We start from the raw sequence: 23127 nt of genomic DNA, 5'->3' as shown, positions 1-23127 counted from the left end.
CTATCCCCAACCATGGATATACATTTGTATCCGCGCAGGGCTCTAGTCACAGACCATTTTTTGTGAGGGGGGGTTGGGGTCGGCCAGCGACTGGTGCAGTGGTTCTCAAACTTCTGTACTGGTGACCCTTTTCACATAGCTAGCCTCTGAGTGTGACCCCCCCCCCTTATAAATTAAAAACACTTTTAAATATATTTAACACCATTATAAATGCTGGAGGCAAAGTGGGGTTTGGGGTGGAGGCTGACAGTTCGCGACCCCCCCACGTAATAACCTTGCGACCCCTGGAAAGGTCCCGACCCCCAGTTTGAAAACCACTGGACTGGTGGGAGGGTCAAGTGCCCCTCCCCAGGCTCAAGTGCCCCCTCCAGCCCGGGCGGAGAGAGAAGGCCAGAGCGTCTCCTTTTCCAGCCACTCTGCCTGGTGCAGTGCAGTGGCTGCCTGGGAGAGCCAGGCACCTCCCAGCCAACTGTTGTGCTGCACCAGGCAGCATCCGGGAGTGGCTCCGGGGCCTGGTTGCCAGGAAGAGCAGCTGAATGCCAGGGGGAGCCAGCGCAGTGGGAGGACAGAGCCCCCTCGTGGGATGGGGAGAGCACGGGGGCCCTGGGTTGGGAGCGGGGTGGAGAGGAGTCAGATGGGGAGGTCACGTGCTCCCCCTTTAGCTGGTGCCCCCCTTCGTGTCCCTCCCATGAGTCACTGTACTGGTAAGAGTTAAAATCTACTTGCACCACTGGCTATATGCTGACTCATTATTATAATAGTTTTTATGTTAGCATGAGCAATTAACAGGCTAAAAAAAACAGGGTAGCTGCTACAAAAATACTGTTATTTAGTCTCAAAGATCCAGTTTAGAAACAACGTATAAAACTACCAGTCTAACCTATCATATAAGATCAACTCTGCCATCAGGAACTACTTGAAATGTTAGTGGTACATTACACTATTAGTAAAGCACACTGTATTAACAGTGTATCCGTGTCCAAAGGCCAACGTTTTCAAAGTTGTCTGCTTAATGTTAGGCATCTCAATCCAGATTCAGACACCTAAATAATAGACCTGATTTAGCTGTCTAACTTCACACACTCACATTTGAAAATGTTGGCCACAATCCTTTCTGAAATACCTTTCATGTCATTTAGAAACAGAGTGGAAGATCATTCTCGTTATGATTTGGAACCGGCCCCCAAGCCTTTCTGTTGCTGAGAGCCAGTTATTTATTACTAATATGACTATTAGTTCTGATTTGAATAAGGTGCCCTGCAATGAGAAACAAATGTGCCCTGCAGACTCCAGATGTCAGCTATCCTGTGCATTTAGAGACAGCATGGTCTTGTGGTTAGTCTAGAGGACTGTGACTCATGAAACATAGGGTAGGGTTACCATACGTCCGGATTTCCCCGGACATATCCGGCTTTTTGGTACTCAAATCCCCGTCCGGGGGGAACTGCCAAAAAGCCGGACATGTCCGGGGAAATAGGGAGGCAGCATAAGCCAGGGTCCGCCAAGCCCCAGCACAACCCGTCGGGTCCAAAGCGCAACCCAGCCGCCTGGCAACATTGTAGCGAGCTCAGGCGGGAGAAGGGGGGGGGGGGGGGCGCAGCCGCAGAAGGCGGTGAAGGGGCCGCTGCTGCCCCCGGAGGCCGGGCAGACCGCGCGCTCCAGCCGAGCCCGCAGGACCATGGGGAGGCCAGGCCCAGCCAGAGGCTCGGGCTTCCCTCGCGGGCGGGGACTCCCCGGCCACTGGGGGACCCTTCCTGCGGCCCCGTCACCCTGCGCGGCAGGAAGGAGGCTGCAGCGCGGGGCAGGGAATGCGGCGTGTGCCGGGGCTGCAGGGACCCGCGCTGCCCCGGTCGCCGCTGAGCATCCGAAGCCCCCGCCAGGCAGAGGCTGTCGGGGAAGCGGGGGAGCAGGGCAGGCGGGGGGCTGCAGGGCGAGGAGGAGCAGGGCAGACGGGGACGCAGAGGCTGCAGGGCGAGTGGGGAGCAGGGGGCACAGAGGCTGCAGGGGCAGGGGCGTGCAGAGGCTGCAGGGCGAGGAGGAGCAGGGCAGGCAGGGGCAGGGGGGCGCAGGGGCAGGGCAGGCGGTGGGGTGCAGAGGCTGCAGGGCGAGGAGGAGCAGGGCAGGCAGGGGCATAGAGGCTGCAGGGGCAGGGGGGTGCAGGGGCAGGGCAGGCGGGGGGCGCAGAGGCTGCAGGGGTGGGGGGGTGCAGGGGCTGCAGGGTGAGCGGGGAGCAGGGAAGCACTTAGCAACCCCCAACCAAGATCAGAGCGGGAGGGAGGAGGGGGAATGTGGGGTGCTCAGAGGAGGGGGCAGAGTTGGGGTAGGGACTTTGGGGAAGGGGTTGGAATGGGGGCAGGGAAGGGGTGGGGTTGGGGTGGGGCCGGGGGCAGGGCCAGGGGCGGGGAAGGGGCGGAGTTGGGGCGGGACCGGGGGCGGGACTGGGACCTCGTAGAGTGTCCTCTTTTTTAAATGTTTGAATATGGTAACCCTAACATAGGGCCTAATTCCACTTTCACTTATACCTGGGTAACACTCCGTTGACTTCAACAGAATTGCCCTTTGTTTACACCAATTCAACTGAGATCAGAATCAGGCCACTGGACTCTGTTTCTGATTTTGCTACTGAGTAGCTGTGTAAGCTTGAGTCATGGTGAGTTTAAGTGACTTAACTATTTTCCCCATCTCCAAAATAGCTATTTTATCTATCTTGGTACAATGATTTGAAACTCTTATTTGACAAGCTCTGTCAGTGCAAAGTCCTATTGTTTTCATTTGCTATTACCTTCGGCTCCTTTAGGTAGCAGTGCATAGCTTGAGTGACGTCAGCAGCGTGGACAGCATTGTGGTATGGGTTTTGGCTGTGATAATCTTCTTGAACCATAACTAGAAAGCAAAACAGGGAAAAGATCTGTCCCAACACCATGATCATTCTTGGAAACTGGGGTTAAAACCAGAGTTGGGGTTATGCTCAGGGGCCTGGGGATTTTCTTCAAATGTCTACGTCTTGCATGGCTTGGCACTCTTACTAAGATGGCTTTGGAGGAAAAAAATTTCTTGAAAGGATTTGTGAGGCCCTAGAGGATTCCGGGCCTAGTTCATAAATCAAGCTTTCCTTGCCTTAGTGAAGGCTCTCATTTAGAAGTAAAATAAGGGTGGGAGCAAGGGAGGCAAAATTATACACACTAGAGTAAAGTATCAGAGGGGTAGCCGTGTTAGTCTGAATCTGTAAAAAGCAACAGAGGGTCCTGTGGCACCTTTAAGACTAACAGAAGTATTGGGAGCATATTGCATCTGAAGAAGTGAGGTTCTTACCCACCAAAGCTTATGCTCCCAATACTTCTGTTAGTCTTAAAGGTGCCACAGGATCCTCTGTTGCTTTTTACACACTAGAGTGTAATTATTTTAGGCCGCTGTCGTAGGTGAGTAATATGTCATTAAGGCAGTACCTATTTCACAGCAGAGGCGGGAGGTGGGGTTAGTTGGGTGGAGCGGGGGGGAGGGGGTTGTTTCTTGATTGATTATCCATGGACAAAGGTGTGCTCATGTTCTTTAGGCAGGGCCTCAGAAATACAGTATTTTGGTAATCCAAGTGGAAATTCCTGGAATATTTTTAGTCATCTCTATCCTTGCATTTTAAAATCCCAGTCGCTCTTGTTTTAGTTTCTAGTGCTGGAATTGTTAATTTTCCACCTGGAAGATTGAGATCCGACTTTACAGCCTTCTCTCAGCTCCTGTTGGCACAAGAAATCACTGAGGTTTGCTCCTGAAATTTGGTTGTGCCATGTGGTAGCACATATCAACAACAGCCAATCCACTGTGCCTCCTAGGGCAAAATGACATTGACATTGTATATGCAAAGTATGTATTATAACATTGTCCAAATCACCCTTCTTTCTGAAGACAATGTCCTATTAAGCGGGGAGAGGGATCAGAAGCAAAATTCCAGTGGCATTGACTCAATGCTATTGAATGGCTTTCCTGGCAACCTGGGTCTCTAAAATGTATCAGGGGAGACAAGGAAATCTCTAGCATGAGACTTCCCTAACTATTAATTGCCAGAAGGATGGAATGCATATTGTACTGATTGGGACAGAGACACCTCATGTGAGGCAAAGAATTGAGTATGTGCATGTGACACAAAAGAGAAAATCACTCACGGATAATTCCTTCTGGCACAGGGCTTTTGTTGTAATTGTTGGTTTTGGTCTTTTATACAAGTTGCTAGAGACAATTACTGGTGTGTATATGTGTATATACTATTTCAGTAGGGTTTTTTTTATAGCTGGCACTGTATGTCTATATATCAAATATATACATCATTTGAAGGTGTTGATAATTCTTTTAGCCTTGTATAATTTCGGATTGAGTGATCTGAGCGGCTGCTTCTTACCCTGTACAGTCAGTCATGGCAGTTAAAATACGTTGAAGTACTCTGGTGTTTGGGGTACCCTCCTGACTGTTGCAGAGTTTGCACTTTCCAGGAGTGGCAGCTGTGCTTTCTCACTGGCAGGACACTACCTCTGAAACTCTCTGACAGGACAGGATGCATGGACTTACTTGTCTTTGGCTTTCTTTCTTTCTTTGGTACCCTGACAACATGGGGGCTAATATTTCTGTTGGCAGTGGCGGCAGCAGCAGTGGCTTTCATCAGTGCTATCCAGTGTAGACAGCTTGATATAATTTGTTAAATTTTGTAAATAGGCTCTTAGCTGCTCTATAAATCACTAAAACAACAACACTGCACTACAGTTCCATTTCCACTGAGATGTATTTTGGATTGGTTCTACAGTGTGTGGGGGGTTCTGTCTGTGTGGGCCTACCCAGTCTGTGTGTGGCTCAGTATAAGGTGGTTGATTTTTAAAAAAAATCAGCAGTTCAGCTTTATCTGAGCTGATGAAAGATTGGTTTAAAGACCAATCCAAAGTTCACTGAAGTCTCACCATTGACTTCAGCTGGTCTGAGTCTTTATTGCTTGTAAAGTAAGTTAGTGTATTTAATATATTGCTGCCATTGATATATATATATATATATATATATTCTTGCAAATGTCAGCAATATTATAAAATATAATTGAAGCAAGACACTAAGCTGTAAAATGCCTTTGATGATAGAGTTGAAGAAAGGACTTACCTAAAAACCTATGTAATGTAACCATGTCTAACTGGAAATGGTGAATAAGCCCATGCACATTGAAGAGGTGGCACAGCAATGTTACCAGGCTATTTCCTGAAAATATAGAACACTTGTTAACTTCTTTTAACAGTGGATAAATAATGCAGTGACAACTGTGTACAAACAAGATCTTGCTTATTTTCTAATGGTCTGAACTGATTCAATCTCTTGAGAGCTGCTCCTTCCAACACTTATGCTAGGGTTGTCAATTTTGGTTGGACATATTCCTGGAGGTTTCATCACATGACATAATCTTTAATTAAAGATTAATCTTTAATTCTTGGAGACTCCAGGGCAATGCTGGAGGGTTGGCAACCCTCATTTATGCACATAAGTAATTTTGCGCATGGGAGTAAAGTATTCATCACAATGTATTTGCAGGATCAGAACTCTGTCCTGTATGGACAATGTCAGTGGAATTCACCTTTGAGATATTCTTTCTTGTGTGCAGTTTATATTGTACTGGAAATCATTTTCCCATTTCTGCATTATACATGTACTGAATTCACAAAGCAATGCCCAGAAGAGACCTACTAGGAAGGAAACCTTTCAGTACAAGCACAGCTGTGAACTTCACAAACAAGGGCCACTTCAGGAGTCTATGCAGAAGATGAAGTTGATGGTTTTAGCACTTGAATTTAGCACAATGTCCCCCGTGAACTATATTTAGGGCTTCTATTTCTCAGGGTTTATTAATTTCATTTTTCAGCATTTATTTTAGCTACTTTTGAGTTCTATATAAATATCCAAAAATCAGGATTTTTCGGGGCTTTCTCTTTGTATATCCATGTAGCACTGTTTCAAACAGCACTACATTAAAGCACACCGGGAAACCTTTAGTGCACATCAGCAGGGTTCACACAGACCAATTAATGCACAACATGTTAGTGTGCTTTAGAAATAACATTCCTAAATCCACTTTACTGTTCTGTGTAGACAAGCCCTTAGACACAAGCCAAGGAGCCTATATAAACAAACTGCACTGGAAAAGGAGTGAAATCAATATGATTACTTAGTAACCATTTCTGGTGTTTTTCCAGTGCTTATTTGATAAACATAAATTTCATTTTTTTAAAAATTGCACGTGTTTTATTAGTATTTATCAGTTAAAACCTAAAATCAGAAGCCTCAATTATAGTGTCAGTTCATCTCAATTACTTCAGTACATGGCCAAAGCTAACTGGTATTAAGAGCCAAACAAATTACTGTCAACAGTAATTCAACAGTTTGTAATTAGTTGAACTTTTTTATTTCCTAAATGAATGCACACCCATATGAATAATCCATGCATCCAGTTCAGCACATGGCTGTAATTGAATCTGACAGTAACAATGCAGTCATATGCAGCAGAAAATGAGTTTCAGCTTAGCAAAGACTCAATCCCCCCATAAATTCACACTAACTTCAGTAAGAGTTCAGTACAGGTAATAATGGTAAAATTGAGTCCTACATTGGTATTCATATTGACAAGCTATTTAGGAAGAGTATGTGTAATTCTATAATAATCCATTGGCAGTGTTCATGGAACTGAAAGAAAATTTAAATTATACAAAAGTACAATGATATAAGGAAAGGGTGATTCAGGATTGAAGGATAATGAATGTCTGAAGAGGAAACAGATTTTAGGTAAAAGGATAGAAAGGCATTTCCTTGATTCTTCAGCTATAGTGCTATAAGATGGTAGCACAGAAAGATAATGCAGTATATTCAATGTAATTTCAGCAAGTCAGCAGGATTACATTTTTGCTTTCTTTGTCATTTACACACCTTTCCTCATAATTTCTACTGCCAATCAGAGGGCTAATAAGTAATCCTCTAAACCAGTGAATCCCAACCTTTTCCATACTTCAGCTCTGCCTCTACTGCCAATCTACTTGGGATCTAATAGGGAAGCCCCTCCCATTTAGCAGTGTAGAAGGGATAGGGTGGTCATGACCCCACTCCCCGCCCCTGGCTCTGAATCCTTCCTCTACTCTTAACTGATCCGTGCTACTTCATTGTCTAGATTTGTGTGTGCAGAATCAAATATAGACTTGAATACACACGTGGCAATTCATAATTATGGCATTATTGAATGAGAGGAGAATTAATATCCTATCCTGACAAATAATATAAGTAAAGCATAATTCAGACCAAAACCATTTTATATTAATAAAAAATCATGGCTGATGGAGTCTGGCCCTGAAGTCTGTGTAGCTGATCATGGGAGGATCATCGCAGTGTAGGTGGGTGGTATAGGGCCAGTGCATATTATTGATCTGAAATGAACACATTTTTTAAAGCACTTGTGGATTTTTCCCAGTGGAACGTGCCATTTAAATATAAGTAATTATCAATTTACAATACATAAATAAAAGTGGCCCTGACAAATATAAAGAAATTAAATTTATAGATATGGGATACATTTAAATATAACAAACAATTGTGAATGTTCTGTAAATGTTTAATGGTGTGATCTTGTAAGGAGCCGAGCACCCTACAATTCCCATTTAAATGTCTGAACAGGAAAAGTCTAGCAAAATAATTAGGAATTCCTAGAATAACTGTCTGAGGGGGATCATATGACAAAAAAGATTTGGGGTTTTTTGTTGTTACTTTTTTATGACTTACCATTTGTCAAACGGTCAAACAAGAAAATGTCAAAATCCCACATTCCCACTTTGGATAGCATGTGCTGAAAATGCAAACATGAAAAGCAAAATGACTGTTATGTCAGACTGTGAAGCAGATTTAAATAATTATTACTGTACATTAAGTAATCATAGGTGTAGTTGCTGCAGCTTCAAAATTTTCCTCATGAGAGCTATACAGATGCATTTGAAATTGGATCAAAATAGCAATGTCTGCCTTCAAGAGCCAAGTTTTATTCCACTGGGTGAGAAATCCTCTTGACGTTTTACTTGACAGAAGTACAGTAAATGAAACCCTGCCGAAAATATTTTCCAACTGAAGCAAGAAGAACATGTGAAAAATCAAAGAAAACAATTTGCCAAACGGTCCATCGCTGTGCAACTTTTTGCAGCCTTCCCTTATTGCCTCAAATTAGCTCTGAATTTTTCAAAATGACTCTTACAATGTGAGTTCTCCTGAGGGCTTGATTCCTGCATTTTGTCTTAGTTCCTGTGAAGAGATGTGCCCTCTTAAAAATGTAGCTGTACTATCCAGACAAGCAAACACAGGAATAACCTATAATCTCATGCTGTATGCTCAGAGAGGAGTCCAACAGTACCACCCCCCATGTACAGCATTCTACAATTGACTAGGTGCATTCAGGATTTTGAACCTGGATCAGCTGCATGACCTAATATGGCAAATTCTACATTGTCATACTATTCCCCCAGCACCTGACACAGTCCAGATTCCCAAGTGGGGGCCACGATTTGTGACCCTTTCTTGCACTGAGCAATGCTTACTCATGTGAGTAATCCTAATGACATCAACAGTACTAATCATGTGGGTAAATGCTACTCAGAGTGAGTAAGGGTTGAAGAATCAGGTAATTATATTTTGCCTACTATGACTTCTCTTTTCAATTAGCATTCTTCACTTTCTAGCCTAAACTGTTGTGTAGTGTTACTATGGACTGTTAAATAACTGCTGCAGAGGTGGCAGCATTTTCTTGGTGGATGAAATTAATCCTATGTATAGTTTTATATCAGCTTACATTTGTAACTCACTTAGGGATCCTTCAGGCATACAAATGTATGTTCCTCACTTAATAATTCCAGATTGTAATTTGGGCTGGCTGAGTTTGAACTTGGGCATCAGGTCTAGACATTTCCTTGTCACTCTGATGCTCGTTCCTTAATGCTATGAGCATAAAACCCATGGCAAAGTCTAGTACATTTGTTGGGGGGTGAAATTAGAGTGGGTAATTTTAGCCAGTTCATCCACCCATTTGTTTTTCAGAAAAGCAAGTTATAAAATGACATTCTTCAGCAAGATATTTCCAAGGATTGGGGATTTGGAGAAGTCTCTTACCCTTGCTTGTCCAAGGTAGTCTTCATCCAGTAAGTACAGAGAGGCTTGTGGTACAATTCCACGCAACAGCCTGGATGCATGGAAATATCTCTGAAAGCTTAACAGTCTTTTCACCTTTTTCTTGGTGCCAATTTCCCCTGAGTGTGTTGTATCTGTGAAAAGTAATTAGTACAAAAACCATCATGCTGGAGCTCAAGGACAACTTTCTCCATTCTTTAAAAAGAAAACATTGAACATTTCATAATTTTGTATGTCTTCTCTCAAACTCGCAAGAAACCACAATACTCTTAATGCCGCATTCTTTGCTGTTCGGATTCAGGAATAAAATCTCTGTCTTAGAAGTGTGCGTGCACAAGTTATACATTAGCTTTAGAAGTAATGGTGCATAGTTGTATTACAGAGATGAATTATGGTGCAGTGGTTAAGATACTAGCTTAGAAGACCTGCGTTCAAGTCCATGCTCTATCATAGGCTTCCTGTATGACCTTGGGCAAGTCACTTAGTCTCTCCGTGCCTCAGTTCCCTACGCCACAGGGGTGTTGTGAGAATAAGCACATTAAAGAGTATGAGGTGCTCAGAGACTACAGTAATGGGACCCACATAAATACCCCATGTGAATAGTAATGTGTTCTATTAGCAAAACTTGTGTAAGGATTAAGAGAAATACTTAAATTTGACTTTCGCTGCTCTTTTGGAAGGTGAATAAGTCAAAACTAAGTACATAGGAGAGGGATTTGCTGTGCTGAAGTTGTAATAATCCTCAGTAAAGATCTTCTGAGGTTTCAATTTTCTGAATGTTGCCTTATGGTGTTTAATGGAGAGGCTGACATGCACTTTGTTTTACCAATTTAGGTCAGAGGGGATTTAGACTGTAAGCTCTTCAGGGCAGGGACTGACTTTTTGTTCTGTGTTTGTATAGAGCCTAGCACAGCGGGTCCTAGTCCGTGACTGGGGCTCCCAGGTGTGATGATAATACAAATACACAATGAATACATAAATATAACAACAAGCTCTTTTAAAATAAGGACTTTTTTTCCACCTGCTGATATACTTCACTGATGTACAACAAGTGACAGGTCCAGGAGTCACTTTGGGATTCCTGTTTGCTAGTAAAAGGCTGTACACATCCAAGAGATAAAATAGTTGGTTATTCCAGTTCCAAGTATTCTTTGCTCATATTACTTAACAGTTATATTGGGACAATATTATTATACACTGAAAGACCCACAAAAAGCTGGGTTAGGTCCAGGGTTTGATGTAGAATTTGATGTAGAATTGTCATCTTTGGGTAGGTTAAATCTTTTCACGATACGAGTTGTATTTTCCTGGAGTAATTTGTACCAGCACTGTTAGTGCCATGCTCTTTAGATAGATGGATAGTTCCAAAACAGATAAGGCACACAATCAACAAAAAAGTGACCAACTTTTTTGATGCTGCAAGGTAAACTTCAGGAAATCAGACAGAATGAAACTCCCAGCTTTTGTTAATCATTCATGCTTCTAAATCCCTTTGGATTACAATGAAAATACACTTTGCATTCTGAATGTGGAAATGTGACAATCAGGCACTCTGGTCTACTCGATCTCTTTCCAAACAGAACTGAAGCCAGTACATGTTGAACTCAGAAGTTAAAAGATCTAGATATTAAGTTTCTGAATGAACTTTTTTGGCTGTAGCATCTGTTTGTAGTTCTCTTTCCCCCACATTCCCACATTTGCTGGGAAACTTTGTGCACCCAATTTGGGATCTAATGTTGGATCAGTCTAATACTGACTGACACTGTCCTCTTCAATGAGAGAGACAAAATGGGTGAGATAATATCTTTTATTGGACCAACTTCTATTGGTGAAAGAGCCAGGGTTTTGAGCTAATGAAGAGCTCTGTGGAGCTCAAGAGCTTGTCTTTTTCATCAACAGAAATTGGTCCAATAAAAGATATTAACTCACCCACCTTGTCTCTCTCATATCCTGCGACCAACACTGTTACAATGACACTGTCCTCTTTAATGACATCTTCCTTTTATGTGATGTTGTGTGTGGTTTTTAAAAAATTAAATTCTTCTCTTTCCCATGTGGGCAGTGAATGAATGTGTATAGTGCTCTCAGATGGTAAATAGTATGTGAACCAGAACCATTAGACTCCATGTCATCCCCATGGTAAGATGAGTGGCCTTGGAGTGTCCATAGTGAATCATCAGTAGAATTCAGTTCTCATGGCCTGTAACAAGATTGCATGCTCTTCGTTATATGCACCCGGACGCTGGCGCTTATAAAAGTTCAGCACTGCTTCTTAATGAGTTTCCAAGTTGTGATGGTGATTTTTGTGTGTGCAGCCTTTGCAATACAATCTGCTGGAGATCACTATAATGATAAATTACCAGAAGAAGCAAAACTTCATTAGCGACCTAAACCCACTTAAGGATGCATTTTCAGTGCATAAAATCTAGTGCATGACCCATTTTGGAAAAAAAAGGTAAAATTGGCTGCCTCCTCTGTCATATTGTTTGGTGTTTCCCCATAACCAATCCATGTGCAGTGATGCTAAGAAGTTAAATTTAGAAAAAAAAAATTTAACTGATGCCAGGGAACATATAAAAGGGAATATACCTTATTCAAGTTGTACAGTAGCCATATGCTCTCTTTACTGAATTCCAGAATGATTTTGCTTCCCTAGAATTTCATATGTGGATGAATTTGACAAGGAATTTCATATATGGATGAATTTGACAAGGAAAATTAAATTGTTTTCATAAGGAAGAGAAGTTAGTTTGGCATTTATTTTACTCTATTATTGTTAGGAGTAACAGCTAAGTTTACTATTAGAGAAATTAAAGTTGTTTACAAGGGATTGGCTGGAAATTGAGAGTTCTTTTCAGGGCAAGCCTATCATTATTTGAGATGAGCAACTGCATTGTACATCACTGAATTTGTTATGCAGAGAAGATTTTACAAAACATGCATGTGGTGAGGGCATCTGTTTCCATTTTTTGCTATTTGTGCTGAGCATTGGTTCTTCTGTGAAATTCAAATTTGACCTTTTCCATGCTTATGAATATTAAAAATATGTATCTAAAACACTTTTCTGGCACTTTTTAGAGTGGTCTTTAGATACTAATTTTAGAACCTTATAAAGTCTGTATTGGCGCTGCAAAGGAACAGACAAATTTCACAGGTTTGTGTTGGCTTAAAGGTCAGGAATGTTGTTAAAAATTTACAGTTTTGAGTGTTTTCTGGGTGGAATTTCCTCCTCATGTGATCCAATAGTCACCAAACCTCAGGGCTACTGAAGGGCACAAAATGAGCAAACAAAGATAATATATATTTTGCTGAGGACACTGAGTATGAGTTATTGAATCCCTAAGTCATACCATTCCATTGTACAGGAGATTGTTCCAAATATCCCAAAGACCTTTAATAATGTGTAATTGCAAAGTGGCTGTAGCTTGAAGGACAACTGGAAGCCTCGTGTTGTCGAAAGACCAAAAAAGGAACAGCATTATTGTAGCAGCATGATAGCTAAAGCTTCTGAGTTGATTCACTGGTATCTGCCCAAATTCTATCACCCTTTTAAAAATTAGAGTCATTTCACTTTTCTTGTCTTTCTTTTTTTAAACCCTGCCTATTGGGGGAATGGCTATCAAAAGCCACACCAGTTATTGGGAGAGAACAGTGTGTGGGAGGAGCCCGAAGACTAGTTGTGAATTTCTTTCTTTTATATCGTGATTTTTGATAAGTTGCTGGAATCCAGCTCAGTTCCTGGAGACCAAAAGTCTTTTAGGCTTAATTCCAAAGTTAATCCTTCATCAGTCTCTTTTCCGCTCCACCTCCAATTTTCCTATTCCCTTCTTTGCCTAGATTATGTTACTGTCACAATCTCAGCTCACATGTTTAAATTTTACAGGCATGGAAACATTCTGCTTTGTCCATTAAAGCTAGCAGTTGCCAGAACTCCTCCTAACCAGATCTCCATCTGGCCTTTACACTGAATGCAAGTGATTGTGAAATTGTCACCTTCCTTCCTTCCTTCCTTCCTTCCTTTTACTTTTGCTTCAGAAGTCAACTTTGTGGCCTGGTCTACCCTACCGCTGCTGGTTGATCTAAGCTATGCAATTTGAGTTATGTTAGTAGCGTAACTCAAATCAACATAGCTTAGATCTACTTACTGCGGGGTCCATACCATGCTATGTTGCCGGAAGACGCTCTCCTGCCAACATTGCTTCTGCCTCTCGTTGAGGTGGAGTACACAAATCGATGGGAGAGTGCTCTCTCATCGATGGAGAGTATCTTCACTAGACCCTCTAAATCGATGCCACTGCATCGATTGCAGCAGCACCAATTTAGCTCCATAGTGAAAACAAGCCCCTACGTCTTTTCAGTCCTGGAATTCCAGTGGAGAGAAATAGCTATGGAGAGTGTGAGTGTTGCGGTATTACAGCAGCAATGGATTTGATTTGAGGGAATACATTATCCCTTGGATTAGCAGTAGCAGAAACTGAGGCTATGTCTACAACATAGGTACTTATAGTACCCAAAACACACTAGACTGGAGCAGTGTGAATCATGAAATGGTTTCTTAATCCCCATGACAATTTCATTCAAATTCATTGTCACTTGTGAGCCATATTGTGGCATGTATAGAACATTCATGGCTTTCAATAGGAGTTTCAAGAGAACACTGTGGGCAGTTTGCATCCCTTAGACAGAGCATGCCTTTCTGCTCCAGGACTATATTCTATCACAGTGAATTTTGGGAAAATTTATCCACAATAACCCATAAATCCCATCTGAACGTATTTTCGTTCTCATAAGAGAGAATCTATAATATTCTTAATGCATGCTATGAGCTGAATTTTCAAAAGTGGGTTCTTTAACATGAAGTCCAAGACCTACATTTGGATGCTCACATATAAGCATGATCTGAGTATCCAAGATTTGAACATTCTCGTCAAGGGGTTACATTTTGGGCTCCTTGGTTTATCTGTACTGTCAGTGGCATTTTCTCTTTCTCCCCTCTTCACTTCTAAGCCAAAAAAGAAATCTAATGAAACTGAGGGACAAAATGATGCTTAAACAACACGAAGAGCTTGATTTTAAAACAGAAAAAGTGAAGGAATTCAGATTTAAGGCTAATATTTTGTCTTCAACTCACCAGTAGTGCAAATAACTATGACCTGTCTTATGTGCCTCAATAACCAGACTGAGTTAAGGATGATGGTTTTACATTAGTTAATGAAGGTGATACTGAATATACATTTTTTTTGTTTTCATTTGGGTGCAAGGCCTTGGAATAGATCACATAAGGATTTTGAAACACAACGGGCTATTGATAACCGTTTGTACTATTGATACCTGTTTGTACATGCGTCTGACGAAATGGGTATTCACCCACGAAAACTTATGCTCCAATACATCTGTTAGTCTTAAAGGTGCCACAGGACTCTCTGTTGCTTTTTACAGATCCAGACTAACACGGCTACCCCTCTGATGTTTGTACTTAGAATAAAATGAGTTATGATACACAAAGAACTCAGTTCATAAGGTATCTACGCATGTTTCTTTACTCTGCAACCATAGGACTATGGACATTAGTTTGTAGAATGAGCAGCTGATTTGAAAAAAAAATACTGACATTATGTGGCTGCAAAGGGACATGTAGGAGGGGATTTGGCATGTATGTGCACTTTTTAAATGAAACTGAAATATGGGCAGGGATATCTTTTTATACTCATAAAACGTCATCTGGGATTTTGTTATGCTATTTATAATTAATAATTTAATTATTTAATAATTCTAGCACCTTATGGATATTTTTGTGCTTATCCACAAAAGCAGCACATGTATGACTATAAGGGGTGCACATCCCCATTGTATTGAAGTTTTGCCCGGCACATTAGGTGAGGAATCCTTTTGCTGCAGATGGAGCACAATTATTGTGTAAACACACACATTCGCTCCCTGTGAAGCTGATATATTTGCCCTGGTTCTTCAGCTTCAAAAACACAGGCTACTTATACTTCCGTTAGTTGGCAGTGCTAGTAAGTCTTTTATCCATTCTGTTTGGCAGCTGTTAGAGGGCAACATCATACATAAATACAGTACATACAAAGCCAATACGTGACTGTAGGATACTGGTTGACACTTGAATACTGCCTGTGCCCCTCAAGAGGTTAATCAGCCATGTATCCTTCTCTCTCAAAACAAAGTGCCACCGGCAGCACAGAAGAGAAGGGAGTAACACACATCAGCTCTCCCTGTACATGGCCTATCACTCCCTCCACACACTGTTATTTCAATTAAATGAGATTTCCTGAATTGGTAGCTCCCCGAGTCCCTACCTACCATCTTTCTCTGTTTGTATTGCTGAGGTAGCATATGGGCATGTGTACTAAGCGTATAAGGCAATATGGAGATGATATGAACAAAGGGAAAAGGCAGTGCAAGTTAACAACAACAAATGATTGTGTAAATCAACATTACACAGAGACAATTTAACCTCCACCCAAGACATTGACTTTTCTACAGTATTAGTACCATTTTTTTAAATGAAGAGATTTTGTTTATGCATTCAAACCAGCTCTGTGAGTTTTCTTCGGTGATATCTTCTTTCTGGCTTGCACAGCACTTGAGTGTATAATGAGGAGACATTATTTGCCCCCCTTTCCTGGAGGGAAAGTGGGTTGGTTAATTTTCAAATAACTAATTGACTCAGAAACAATGTTCCATTCATTTTCCTCAAGGACGCTCTAGGAAGGTGCCTAACATCTATAAATCAGGTCTGTTAAACACACCTTTGACTCATATACAGCTTTTATCCCTGTTTTCTTGCAGCACGCCCTTGGCCATGTGGACATGTTATGCTTATCCTCTGCTATGCAAATCAGGGCCTGCAAAAGCAGGGAAAGAGGAGTTGTTGGTGGAGTGGAGAAAATGGCTGCAGGAGGCATTTCTGGAGGTATGGCAGGAGGGAGAGAGGTGATAGCTGGTGAGCTAAGGAGACACTTTATCTCTACAGATTCTGGAAGTAACATCCTGAATGGTGGCCTCTGTGACAATTGATTGAAGTGCTTTTGTGCGTGGACGCAAGGTGCGTTGAATTGGCTAAGCGGGAACAATCAGTATTTACTCCAGTTAATTTCTCCAACATAGATAAAGCCTCTGTCAATTCATACCAGACTTTTAGCTTAGATTTACATCCCCCTTAATATAGTCTTGTCTTTGTTTAGTGTACTGTGCCAAAATTCTCACCTTCCAAAGTTCTCCTATAGTATAAACAGGAGCATACCTGAAAGTGCTAACAGTAGATAAATTACTGTGTATTCTTATTACCCTGTGTCCAATGGCATATCATGGATTTTTTCACACTAACTAAAAGACAGCTGTAGTTTTTTAAGGATAAGTGAACAGGCTCAGTTAAAATAAAAACTAATCCAAAACTTGATTTTAAACCTATTGCAAACTTTTGAAAAAGTGTTCATTTTCTCTCTGCATTGTCTGTCTTTTTCTTGCACTTCTGCACTTCCTGGTTCAAGATCAGAGTAGAATTATCAAAGTTCTGAAGAAAGACTGCTCTCCTGGAATTTCTGGCGTGACAGAAAGCAGGAAGCTTCAGAAAACATTTTAAGACAACTTGTTACTGCAAAGTTTCCACTCCAGCTTGGCAGACCTCAGAATATTTAGATAAACATCCCAGTTGGACCTCTGACCTTTTTAAGGTCTGTCTGTTGCTATTTTGGAAAACACATAATTGAGATTTGCTTTAAAAATAATCAGATTGATTTTAATTCTAAATTTGGTTGAAATCTTGTGCTGGTTTCATTCTAAATGTGGTTGAAACCTTGTGCCCTGGTGCTGATAACACTTTTACCATTTTGATCAGAGTGATATTTTGTAAGTTAAGAAAATTGCTGATATTACCTGCCATGAATATACTATGAACATAAAAATTAAATATTAGACAGGAGAACATTACACACTGCAACACAACACATTAAATAAGTGCTGTATTGGTATCTTGTAGATTTCAGAATCTTTGGAAATCCACATGAGACTTTCCTGCCTTTTGTATTTAATTCAGAATCCAGTAATAAATTTTTTGCTTTCAACTATATACTATACCAAAACATTTTTCATTAACAATTACAAAAGTCTTCTGGGGGAGCACATCCCCAGATCCTTTTTGAAATGCTTGACATGTTAACTATGTACTGTCTTTCTGGAGATTCTCTAAAACTGTGGAATAGCATAACAGTCTTTGGGGCAGAGACTCTCATTTGTGACATGTTTTGTAGTTTGCCTAGCAAAATGGGGCCTACCTGGTTGTGACTACGCCAATATGTTAAATAATAACAACATTCAAAATATTATATCACCATAGCTGAGTTACAACTGATGAAATAATTACCAGCAAATAATTTAGACAATGCATTTGGCCATATCTTTGGCTTGTTGAATGTTCATGCACAGGTCACAATGTCCTGAAACTCACTTGTTGAGTAAATTTGAATAAATGTTTTTGTTTTTTTTCTCTCGATTGATTGTGAACAGATCACTGTCCATGCCAGAGGTGGGCAAACTACGGCCTGCAGGCTGGATCTGGCCCACCAGCCATTTTAAGCTGGCCCTCAAGCTCCCGCTGGTGAGTGGGGTCTGGGGTTTGCCCTGCTCCAGCACTCCAGCCAGGAAGCAGGGTCAAGGGCCGCTCCACGCAGCTCCTGGAAGCCACGACATGGCCCCGCTATGGCTCCTACGTGCTCCTATGGCCCCCTCCGGCGCTCCAATGGGAGCTGCTGGGGTGGTGCCTGTGGACGGGGCACTGGGCAGAATCGCCTGGCCATGTCTCCGTGTAGGAGCTGGAGAAGGGACATGCTACTACTTCCAGGAGCCAGTTGAGGTAAGCGCCACCCAGAGCCTGCACCGCTGAGCCTCTCCCGGTGCCCCAACCCCCTGCCCGGATCCCTCTCCTGCCCTCCAAACCCCTCGATCCCAGCCCGGAGCACCCTCCTGCACCCCAAACCCCTCATCCCCAGCCCCACCCCAGAGCCCGCACCCCTAGCCAGAGCCCTCACCACCCCCCGCACCCCAGAGCTCCCTCCTACATCCTGAACTCCTCATTTCTGGTCCCATCCTGGAGCCCACACCCCCAACCAGAGCCCACAGCCCCTCCTGCACCCCAACCCCAATTTTCTGAGCATTCATGGCCTGCCATACAATTTCTATTCCCAGATGTGGCCCTCGGGCCAAAAAGTTTGCTCACCCTGATCTAAGCTCAAAGTTTGAGGGGTGTGCTTATTAGTTGTGGTTGACATGTAAGTCACATGGGTTTTTTTCTGTTCTTTGATTCGATGAGCATAACTCCTACAATCTAGAGGAGGACATGAAGAAATCAGGGCTCTGAACCTGTCAGAAAGAGGTAGCTGATGAGCAGATTTGCTGAATTTTAGAAAATCTGAAATATTTTCCTTTTGGGCCATACAGGACAAGATGCCCATGATGTCAGTCTTTGAAAAATTAGGGGACTGCACCTTTATTGGTTGGATGCAGAGTTTAGCTCATATTTTTTTAATCACAAGCACACAAAGCAACTGCTTGTGAATGTAGGGTCCTACCTGCAAAGGAGATGCTCATCTCCTTGTCTGGCTATTTTAATTGCTACTCTGCCAATGTTTTTGTGACAAGTTTTGGAATGCTGTCCCCTTATTGTGCCAAGTGGTATCTTCTTCCAGATAAAACCTCACATGTGGCTTGAAACAGCTCAACTTCCAACTCATAAAGTTCCCATACAATCCTTGACACTACTGAAAAACACTAGCTATACTGGACTTCCCCACCCCAAAATATATTTTCTCTGGTATATGTGAAATGGGACCACAGAACTGAAAAATAGCTATGGAGGTTTGAAAAGAATCCCAAATCCTTCAGAAGAGTGTGTTGCAAATGCATGTTGAAGCAAAGAAAGTTATGAAGTCACAGAAATCCAAGGAGAAGAGGGAGTAGATTAAATCCAAATTTAAGGCAAAACTAGGTTTGTTTCTCTTAATACTTCTCAGCCGTAATGGGGAACTTGACTTGGTTAGTTATTAAAGCCATCTTCAGGCAAACAGTAGGTGTGAGGTCTTTGATTCAGTTGCCTATATGTTATTTGGAGAGGGTGTTATGCGTGCTGTAACATGCATTTTCAACAAGTGTTGTATTTTTTTCATATGAAATCTTCACTTCACTGCTTCAGTCTTGTCTGTAGGGTAGGATACTCAGGATCTTTATTTTAAAGCTGCAAGTTAATATGGTCTACAGTTGATTACAACTTGTGTGACAGGAAATGGTTTTCCCCTTCCCCCTTTGAGGAAAAATCCACATACCCTGTAATAACAGCAAACGCAGCTTTCATTTATCATCTTAATGATCCCTTCTCCCTGTTCTTTAAGTAATTCGGAAAGTGTCCTCAATGTTATCATCAAAATACCCTTTCCCTTCTTTATCAAGTAACAGAAGGTCAGGTGACAAAACAAACAATTCATCATTTGGAAACTCCTGTATTAAAAGGACACTATCCGGTGACTTAAGCCCAGGATTTATGTTAAAAAAAAATAATTACAACCCTATATAGTGGTATAAACATTTGCATGGAATTTTTTAAAAATTGCAGCGAAAACAGTCTGTGTTTAGTTTTAAACATTCCCCTGCAATGTTCATAAAACAAATTGTAGCTTTTTACCAGTGCATGAAAATATATAAACACTTTCTGGCTTTCATTTTCTAAGCTTAAGGAAGTGCAAAAACTAAACAAACAGTATAAATGACAGTAAGCGGAATTTACTTTTCAATCCACCTTGTCATTACTAATGTAGGGAAGAACATTTTTAATAGGATTGTTTTTAAAACTTGTCTGTTCCTTTAAAGAGAGTGGAGAGAGAAACACACAGATGTGCAGTGAGATAGAGAGGGAGAACTCTGTGCGTAGAGTGGAGCTTTAGTAGAAAACAGAACTGTCTGTGCTGAGACAATATTACAGAATCCTAATTCCCCTTTCATGAATAGGAGGCTCATAGCAAGTCCATAGGTGAATTTTAGGTTTTGGGGTTATTCTTGCCATCCACAGCAGAGAGGGGCCAAACCAATTTAGGAAGCTAAGTGTCCTTTCCTTTCCAGGAGGTATCTCTGTGCTGGGGCAGAAGGCAAGTATTTTGTAGTGATGCGGTAAACCTCAAAAGTTTGGCCCTTTAGTTTTAATAAGCATTCAAAGATTTGGATGCTTAACTGAACCTCTTTAATCTGGGTAGTCCAATAAGTCCTTGAAACTTCCTCACAAGACTTTTAGCACTTCCTAGTTTCATCTGGGACAGAAATACCATGACCCAGGCCTCTCTTATGGTATTTCAGCACTTCCATTTCTTGTCCCAGCCAAAGACAATAAAATAAAAAGTTAACCAAACTTTTTTAAACCTCAAAAATTTTGGGTTCAGATCACGTAGAGGTTTGGGTGAAGGTTGTGGTTGGATTTTATTTTATCTGGAGATGGGCCCTAACCAAAAGCCTTGGAATTGTTCAAAATCCAAACCTGGGGCTGTATCTGAATTTTGCAACTTCTTTTTATTGTGGGACAAACTAAAATCACAGATCCAAACATCCCCAAACATTGTGTGTGTCAGATCTAGATCCAGACTTTGTCCATAGGAATCCATATCTTAGTTTACCAAACCTGATACTTTGCATTTCTAGATCACCTTTCATCCGAGAATCTAAAAGTAAATCTAAAAGTACTTTGGAAATATTCATTAAGCCTTAAATATTGACTGCAAGGTAGGTAAAGTAAACCTCATCAAATGCCTCTTAGGCATCATTTTACATATGGGCAAACCTGAGCTACAGAAAGGTTATTAGATGCCTAATGTCACGCAGCACATCAGCATCCGAGCCAGAGAAAGAACCCAACAGCCCTGAGTATCTTTTGAAGATAATAGGTGATCCAAGTTAGTTCTGTTCACTGATTAAGGTAAGTTAAATTAAACTTCCTTTGTTTGCACATTAATATCAAGATCTCAGGTTGGTGAACGCACAGCACAAAGCAGGCGCTCTCATATCTGAAGCACCTCTGAACAAGTGCTGTTTAAACCTTGCAGATGCTTTCTTTCTAATCTGGCTATATCAGTGATGCCAGGAATTTCCTCTTGTTTTTAATTAATGCCATCAAGAAATGTACCATATCAGGCACCGACACAGCACATCATGGGATAATGAAAACCTACTTTAATCACCACATGAGAGTCACTGGAAGGATCTGGTTCAGTGACTTACTGAGCAATTTAATCAATCAGAAAATTAAATAATTGCTGCCTTATTACTAAAGTCCTTTATTTCTGAAACCCAAACTAGGCTCCTCTAAAAGGAAAATCAGATTATGTTAATTTTCACTGCGGAAGTGCGTAAAGCTCCGAATGCTTACAAGACACAATATTCAGCTTATCTACTCTTCTGTGGCTGCTTGGAGGTAATACAGTAGCTTGTAAAAAGCAAAATGGCCCCTGACTACCTTCATAAAATTAGCCTGAGTTAGTTTCAGATATGGGCTTGATCTGCAAAGTTCAGAGAGAAACTTTCTTAAAATCTGTGGGGTTTTGGTTGGGACCTAACTCTAGCCCATTTACACATTTGATTTTGCTGTTCTACAGTATTTCAACAGTACTCCTGTCTATTCTTTTACTTCCGTGGAGTTTTTGGGAAAGTTACGTTTCTAAACTTTTACTTTCAACCCCTGCCTTTTTTAGGTCACTTACTCATCTAGCATGAAACAAGAAAACAGCCCTGACATTCTCTCTCACACTCACCATTCCCATTTTAGGGTATGCCTTGATCGTAATTTATTTCAAGGGGAAACTCCTTCCCCAATTCTCTTATGAACCTCCCTTAAACAGAGCTGTGCAGAACTCACTGCCTTCAGTTTACATGACTTTAGCAAACCAAATATCTGGGTTTTGATCACAGGCCCCCAGAATAATATTCAGGTTGCCCAGATGCAAGGTGTTCTGGAGCATCCCTTAGTCCAGTTAGCCAGCAGGAGCAAGCAGCCTTCCTGTCTCACTACTGCAGGATGGGAAAGTGGATGGCCTGCTTTGCCTCATAGGAACCCTGAAATGAATGTGGGGACTGCAAAGCCACCAGACCCTCCTCACCCCCAACAGTGATGATATGAGAGAAAGTTGCTACTCAATGCCTCATGAAAGTCTTGGGTCGAAAATCTTTGTTGCCTAAACTAATGCATATAGCTTCAGGTGGTGCCATAAGCCCTTGCAAGTTGTTGGGACCCAGTAGTTTAAGACAAGGACATATATATTGCTATGCTAGAGCACAGGAACACACTAGATGATGGCATGGGATCACCTGATCAACTACTAGGTCATCATTTCGGTTAAATTTTGTCCTCCACAAATCAACTTTTAAAGCTAAAGGTCACCGGCCCAGCTACAGTTCAAGAAAACATAAGGCTATACACATTTGTGAGGGCAGAAATTACAAGAGGAACTGTGGCATTGTCTAATTAAAATATAACCTGCAAATCGCTATTGCTACCACTGTTATATAATTGCAACGAATCTTATACAAAGTGTAATGCATGGCCAGAAAGGGTTAAACAGCTTGCAGGCTAACTAACCCAAAGCCAACCTTTAAAGACATGTTAGAAAGTATGCAAATGATAATTAGGGCCATTTGATGCTAGATTGGCTAGAACTTTGAAATGCAAAAAGAATTAAAGGTGATACTAATTGTATGTGTTTAATTATAGCTGGTTAAATGTTGGCCATGTAAACAGACAGTTCCTCTCTGTCACCATAGATGTTGATTCAGAGATCAAAAGGGAATATTAACATTTAGATGAATCTTGGGTGCAATAATGTCATTGTCTATGTGTCTCTTTAAAGTCTGTGATAAACTGCTTAATGGATAAATTATCTTATGTTAATTCATGTAGTTAATTATTGG

At 41.4% G+C, this 23127-nt stretch overlaps 1 protein-coding gene across 5 annotated transcripts in view; it reads right to left on the bottom strand.

The window, feature by feature from the left end:
* Positions 1–23127, bottom strand: part of PDE7B (phosphodiesterase 7B) — a 253289-nt gene that overhangs the window by 26275 nt on the left and 203887 nt on the right. For 3 of the 5 annotated variants that reach the window (XM_005280320.5, XM_042848187.2, XM_005280319.5), the window contains 4 exons: positions 9154–9305; positions 7783–7846; positions 5131–5226; positions 2783–2883 (listed from right to left, as the gene is read on the bottom strand). In XM_005280320.5, the coding sequence (XP_005280377.1) occupies positions 2783–2883; positions 5131–5226; positions 7783–7846; positions 9154–9305 (413 nt within the window). The remainder of the gene's footprint in view (positions 1–2782; positions 2884–5130; positions 5227–7782; positions 7847–9153; positions 9306–23127) is intronic. The other 2 variants (XM_065588702.1, XM_042848186.2) reach the window with 1 other exon arrangement.

This window comes from Chrysemys picta, chromosome 3 (genome assembly GCF_011386835.1).
Source record: "Chrysemys picta bellii isolate R12L10 chromosome 3, ASM1138683v2, whole genome shotgun sequence".
In the NCBI taxonomy this organism is placed as follows: domain Eukaryota; kingdom Metazoa; phylum Chordata; order Testudines; family Emydidae; genus Chrysemys; species Chrysemys picta.
This window is presented reverse-complemented; position numbering and strand designations above follow the sequence as displayed.